This window comes from Nilaparvata lugens, chromosome 8 (assembly GCF_014356525.2).
Source record: "Nilaparvata lugens isolate BPH chromosome 8, ASM1435652v1, whole genome shotgun sequence".
Lineage (NCBI taxonomy): Eukaryota > Metazoa > Arthropoda > Insecta > Hemiptera > Delphacidae > Nilaparvata > Nilaparvata lugens.
In genome coordinates, this window is record NC_052511.1 from 39,366,035 (window position 1) to 39,372,938 (window position 6,904).

General features: G+C 32.8%; 1 protein-coding gene and 1 long non-coding RNA gene across 2 annotated transcripts; both read left to right on the forward strand.

Moving 5' to 3' along the window:
• Positions 1-62: 62 nt before the first annotated feature.
• Positions 63-4,181, forward strand: LOC111044839 (26S proteasome complex subunit SEM1). Its single transcript, XM_039434729.1, has 3 exons — positions 63-385; positions 3,283-3,379; positions 4,060-4,181. Exons 1-3 carry the CDS (start codon positions 301-303, stop codon positions 4,097-4,099), a joined length of 222 nt encoding a protein of 73 aa, XP_039290663.1. The 5' UTR covers positions 63-300; the 3' UTR covers positions 4,100-4,181.
• A 1,732-nt stretch (positions 4,182-5,913) lies between these two features.
• On the forward strand, positions 5,914-6,883 carry LOC120352737. The gene is made up of 2 exons (XR_005572074.1): positions 5,914-6,069; positions 6,762-6,883. It is a non-coding gene; the product is annotated as an uncharacterized LOC120352737 (long non-coding RNA).
• The last annotated feature ends 21 nt before the right edge of the window (positions 6,884-6,904 follow it).

The following is a 6,904-nucleotide window of genomic DNA, read 5'->3' on the forward strand; positions in this document are numbered from 1 at the left end:
GCTAAATGGTGTACAAACAGGACGGGCTTAGAAATCATTAGTTTGTCTTGAATGATTTTCCATTAGAAATTAAATGGAATAGAAATATAACAATTTTTAAATTTAGTAAACTTGGTAAATATTTTGTAAACTCAAAAATACTATAATAGTCTCTCTTCAGATATAGAAGGCGTTGTTCATGAAACAATGACAATGAAAAATTCAGAAAACTAACCTCAAATTTTCAATTCAACGAAGAAAAACAATTTGTGAAGTAAAAGTCAGATTATATAAAAATTGTTTGAATTGAATCCTAGCAACATGACTGACAATAAAACTGAGAAAGCAAAACTTGATCTTGGATTATTGGAAGAAGATGATGAATTTGAAGAGTTTCCTGCTGAGAGTAAGTATAGTGTGATTAATTTGCTATGCGTAATATGCCATACACAATACATACCGTTGACTAATACCATATCTAATTTCTTGATGAATGCCCAGGCATTCCTGTATGGACTACGTCATAAATATAAACACTTAAATTTAAAAAAAACACTAAAAACTCAACACTAAATACTTTACTTAAATTGCCAAAAAAACTTAATTTGTCAAGAGCAGGTGATGTTGTTGGTAGGTTACTCTATTGTTTATAAGCTCACTCTCAAGCTGTAATAACTCTTTTTGATAAGCCACTGTGTGGTTAAATTTTTGAAACCGGTACCGTGCAGACATGATAAACAAGTAGCCTATTTTATTGAACAACTTTATTGCCAGTGCAGAGAAATAGTTCTTTAGAAAGTCTACATCTTGGTATGTGAGCATCTGTGAGCTTGAATCTGATCTCTCACTGTGAAGAGTGCCTGATTAGTGTTAATGTAGCCTACATGAGTGATACCAAGATATACTGTCCTCAGACATATACGTTATCATACTATAATTCGATAAAACTTTTATATTTAGGTTTCTCAGAACTGAACAGGTAAGCTTTTCCGCTTTCAAAGCTTGTGTGCGTGTTGGTTAACATATTCGGGTGTAATTTTAGTTATTAAAAATGAAAGCCAAAGGAGAGTTGAAGGAGTTCGAAGTGATCGGCAGGAAGTTGCCAACAGAGAAGGAGAAGACCACTCCTCTTTATAAGATGAGAATGTGTGAACTAATAGCGGACAGACATTCAGAATTTGCCTTGAAGACAAAGATTATATCTTAACTATTTGGAATAGACCATATTAAGCGTTTTCAGACTCGTCGGCAGGGCAGGAAGCTCTCCGATTGGGTTGGCATTTGAGAATCAGACAATGGGAGAGCTTCCCATCCTGCCGATTCGTCTAAAAACACTAAATATGTTCTCGCTCTTATTGACTGAAGATATCGACTTAATTTTTCTATCATGGAAGATGAAAAAATGAATAAGGCACGCTATCCTATTTTTAACAATTACATTTTATTCTTTAGAAACAACGATTCTGTTCAATTACCAGTAACGTAAACACGTAAACCAATTTTTATCTGTCGTGTGTCCGGAAAATTTGCACCAACCCAAGTGTAAATTATTTTAATTATATTGCATATATAGAAAATTACTAGTACCCTCTCCATATTTTTCATATAAACTCAACCAAAACAAATAGGACTGAAAAATAATAATTAATTTTGTTACTGTCTTGGTATAGGTGCTCAAAACTAATTGTATTTATAAAAAACATAAAGAGGGTACTAGTAGGCTAATTTTCTATATTATTTAGATCATTTAATAATTCCTATTTAATTACTTTATTATAAAATATGATACAACTAAGAATTGATGTAAATATTTCAAAGTCAAGAAGTGGCCGGATGAGCTCTTATGCCCGAACCAGGAGAACTAGAAGGAAAAATGTTGGAGACTGGTTCTCACATGAATTGAACGTGTTCAAGTTTGCTGTATCTCTTCTGTACCAGAACTATGAGTTGACTCAGGACAGGATGGCTAAAGAAGTAGCATTTAGCAGGTATTTAAGGGCACGGAAGCTTCTCAATCAGGAGGTGACCAAGCAGTTAAGAGGAACAATGCTGATGCTATACTTGACTCTCAGAACCCATGTAAATCGGCCTGAAAGCTTATTAACAAGTGCAGAGCGTCTACACAGCCTCAATGTGATTTCAGTCCAGATGTTATGAACAGTCACGATCTGAACTTCGTGGAGGCCATTCTTCAACAGATTCCAGTGACTCATCCAAATGGTGTTGGAGATGTAGAAGCGCAACCCGCTGTTTTTTCTGTATGGAGGAGAGTCTCGAAGAATGATGTATTGAAAATAGTGACTGCTTTTAAAAATTCACCTTCTCAGGACATCTATGGATTTACTGTGGCTTTCTTGAAATCAGTGGTTGATGAGATGGCACCTCATCTTGCCAGTGTCTTTAGTCAATGTCTTAAACTGGACTGTCTCGTGTGATCTACCTGTTGAGAAGACTGAGGTGCTTGCTGACTGAGGAACATTTGATTATGGCCTATTATTCACTGTTCCATAGCCACATTATCTATGGAATACTACTGTGGGGACACTCTTCACACTGTGAGAGTATTCTTATGCTGCAGAAGAAGGCAGTTCGGATATTGTCATCCAGTGGTCATCTGGAGCACTGTAAGCCACTCTTCGCCAGACTCGGGATTCTCACAGTTTTTAGCCAGTTCATCTTTGCTTCCCTGGTTGGTATTAGGTATACCAATCTGACCATACTACTCCTTGAGTGAATTTTTTCAGGAGTCTACAGTTGGCATTTAATGGCCATCACCGTGTTTAGCCATCTATGCCATTATGTTTTATTCTTTGACGTGACAGTGTTGTCAAAAACTTCTGTGTGAAATTGTATTTTTGACGTGATGACCTACCCAGCTCATCTGGCTGGTGAATGGTCCTACAAATGAAGATTGAAATTATAATAAATAGGCTTTCAATATTGAAATTGTTCAAGTAACGTTCCAATGAAGATTGGTTTCCTTTTTCAACATTTTTAATTTTGATCACTACTGCAGTATGGTATGTTCGTACTGTGTTACTACAATAAAATGTGAGGAATTTCAAAAATTCCTTGAGATTCTGCTAAATAATCATCATTCTATTTATAAAATTAATCTTAAATTCACACTGTCTTCAGAAATGTTATGGAACTTATACATAAGAAGTTTCCACTGAAGATGATGCCATATATGGCGTTGAAACTCGAGTCTGGTTTTAAATAAACTTATTTTTGTGGATTTGAAAATATTTGTGTAATCAATTTTCACCTTCACATTAATCTTATTTTATCAATTTGTTGCAGGCTGGACGGGGAAAGAGGAAGATGACAAGGACATTAATGTTTGGGAAGACAACTGGGATGATGACAACGTTGAAGACGATTTCAATCTTCAATTAAGGTATATCAAATACCTACAAATTAATAACTTATTAGAACATTGGGGCAAGCATAAACGTTTCTATTTTATCAAACGTTTTATTAAATCTTGGTATATGAATTATTTTTCATATTTAGTTGAAATTATTGCGTTGAATGGAAGGAAATTTTGATCAAGTTGGTTAGTTAAGGTGCAATTTCTTGAAAGGAGTTTACTTAGTCAAGTTTCGTTTAAAATGAATGTATTTTGTAAACGTGAAGTAAAGTTTACGAGAACAGAAACTTGAATCCACCAATGTTGTTGAAGTTTTGTAGATGATGAACGTGTTTGACTTTTGAATTCAACTTCAATCTTAAAAGTAGAAGTACAATCCAATCTACTGCGAGAAAATAAAATATAAACAAACAGTTGTCAGTCAATGTAGAATTGGTCAATGTATAATCAACCAAATATAAAAGTAAGTACTAAACTCCCCTTGAGGAATTGCACCTTGAGAGTAAAGTTGTGTTGATTCTCATATCATGTGAATTCACAGGAATAGATTTATCAATTCTGTGTTAAAACTTCAAAACTATGATAAAGTCACCCTAAATACCAATTATTCCAATAAAAAACTATAGCTGAGCTTTATTTTTTAATATCTATTGGCTTATTTTTATAACAATTTATTCTAATTATGTTCAATACTTACTTTGTTTCAGGAATGAGCTTCAAAAACAGGGCATCAAACCCGATCAATAAAATATGTATTACAAAATAATATAAGTTAAGATTGATTTAACCGATAATGTAATTTTCTCAATAAATTTGAACTTTAATTCAATTTGAGTTTTTTAATCAATCTCGTAACTAATTCATGAGGTATTTAACCAAATTCTATCCTATTGATTGACGGGTTTGTCATACTTATCGCTGATACAAATATAACATGCTTTCAATATAACACGTAAATAAACAAAATTAATATTTATTCAAAGTTATTTATTTTATATAAATAAATTTATAGATACAAATATTCTGACCAATTTATCAATTAGGCCATTAAGATTTCCAGTTGCAATAAAACATTACATCGCCTCTAAAAATTATTTACGATTTCACAAGTAATTACCTAGCTAGTTTATTAAAAAATAACTCTAAAAGTGTTATAAAGTTATTGCTGCTCATTTGTTATACGAATAAAGTTATTGCTGCTCATTTGTTATACGATTAGGCATTGAATGATTATCATTTGAATTGAATATGTATATATATATATTATATTATCAGTCTGCTTCAGGTTTGAAATTGTCTTTCTTTTTGCGCAAAAATCCCATTGTTGTCACAGGATCTGAAGAATTCGCAAACTCTTGCAGTGGTTTTTCTTTGACTCTCATAAACGGATTGGTTGCCAACTCTTCTCCTGAAAATGAATTTTCTAGTTTTTCAACAATATTATTTTATTGCGACAATGGAAATCAAATTATTTGCGACAATGGAAAATACAAAATGAAGCAATATTTATACAATACAATTGATAGGTAGCTCTGACGTCTTTGAGGTGGTGTATGTGTGTGTTCCATTATTCAATAAATTGGATATGAAATGGGAGAGATGGTAACCTCTAACCGGAAAAAGTACAAACACGCACTAAAAACTTGATCCCTGGGCCGATTTAAGGCCGGGACACATATAACCGCGCTGACGTACGGCCGAATAAGCCCGCGACACGGTGATGGAGGTAGGAGAACACACGTATCCGAGCGGTAGCAGTGTCTCAGTTTTGTAGTGCTACTGTGGTCTGATTTCTGAATGTGTTAAACTATTGTTAATAATATAACACTATTGAAAGCTTGTTACATCCGTTTCAAATTTATATTTTCAATTTTAAACTAATTACTTGTAGACACAGAAGATGAGAATCATAGTGCTGGTATATATTTCGGTGCATAACAATACCATCATCATTCATGTATCGGAAATATATATCAGGTATAAAATTGCTCTCTTCTGCCTTCTGCATCTACACGTAATTAGTTTTTCCTACAGTTACCTTGAAAAGTGACCATTCCTGCACTGATTACAGAAGGCATTTAATGGCCATCACCGTGTTTAGCCATCTATGCCATTATGTTTTATTCTTTGACGTGACAGTGTTGTCAAAAACTTCTGTGTGAAATTGTATTTTTGACGTGATGACCTACCCAGCTCATCTGGCTGGTGAATGGTCCTACAAATGAAGATTGAAATTATAATAATAGGCTTTCAATATTGAAATTGTTCAAGTAACGTTCCAATGAAGATTGGTTTCCTTTTTCAACATTTTTAATTTTGATCACTACTGCAGTATGGTATGTTCGTACTGCGTTACTGCAATAAAATGTGAGTGAATTTCAAAAATTCCTTGAGATTCTGCTAAATAATCATCATTCTATTTATAAAATTAATCTTAAATTCACACTGTCTTCAGAAATGTTATGGAACTTATACATAAGAAGTTTCCACTGAAGATGATGCCATATATGGCGTTGAAACTCGAGTCTGGTTTTAAATAAACTTATTTTTGTGGATTTGAAAATATTTGTGTAATCAATTTTCACCTTCACATTAATCTTATTTTATCAATTTGTTGCAGGCTGGACGGGGAAAGAGGAAGATGACAAGGACATTAATGTTTGGGAAGACAACTGGGATGATGACAACGTTGAAGACGATTTCAATCTTCAATTAAGGTACATCAAATACCTTCAAATTAATAACTTATTAGAACATTGGGGCAAGCATAAACGTTTCTATTTTATCAAACGTTTTATGAAATCTTTGGTAAATCTTGGTATATGAATTATTTTTCATATTTAGTTGAAATTATTGCGTTGAATGGAAGGAAATTTTGATCAAGTTGGTTAGTTAAGGTGCAATTTCTTGAAAGGAGTTTACTTAGTCAAGTTTCGTTTAAAATGAATGTATTTTGTAAACGTGAAGTAAAGTTTACGAGAACAGAAACTTGAATCCACCAATGTTGTTGCTCAAGTTTTTTAGATGATGAACGTGTTTGACTTTTGATTTCAACTTCAATCTTGAAGGTAGGAGTAAATCCAATGTACTGTGGGAAAATAAAATATAAACAAACAGTTGTCAGTCAATGTAGAATTGGTCATGTATAATCAACCAAATATAAAAGTAAGTACTAAACTCCCCTTGAGGAATTGCACCTTGAGAGTAAAGTTGTGTTGATTCTCATATCATGTGAATTCACAGGAATAGATTTATCAATTCTGTGTTAAAACTTCAAAACTATGATAAAGTCACCCTAAATACCAATTATTCCAATAAAAAACTATAGCTGAGCTTTATTTTTTAATATCTATTGGCTTATTTTTATAACAATTTATTCTAATTATGTTCAATACTTACTTTGTTTCAGGAATGAGCTTCAAAAACAGGGCATCAAACCCGATCAATAAAATATGTATTACAAAATAATATAAGTTAAGATTGATTTAACCGATAATGTAATTTTCTCAATAAATTTGAACTTTAATTCAATTTGAGTTTTTCAATCAATCT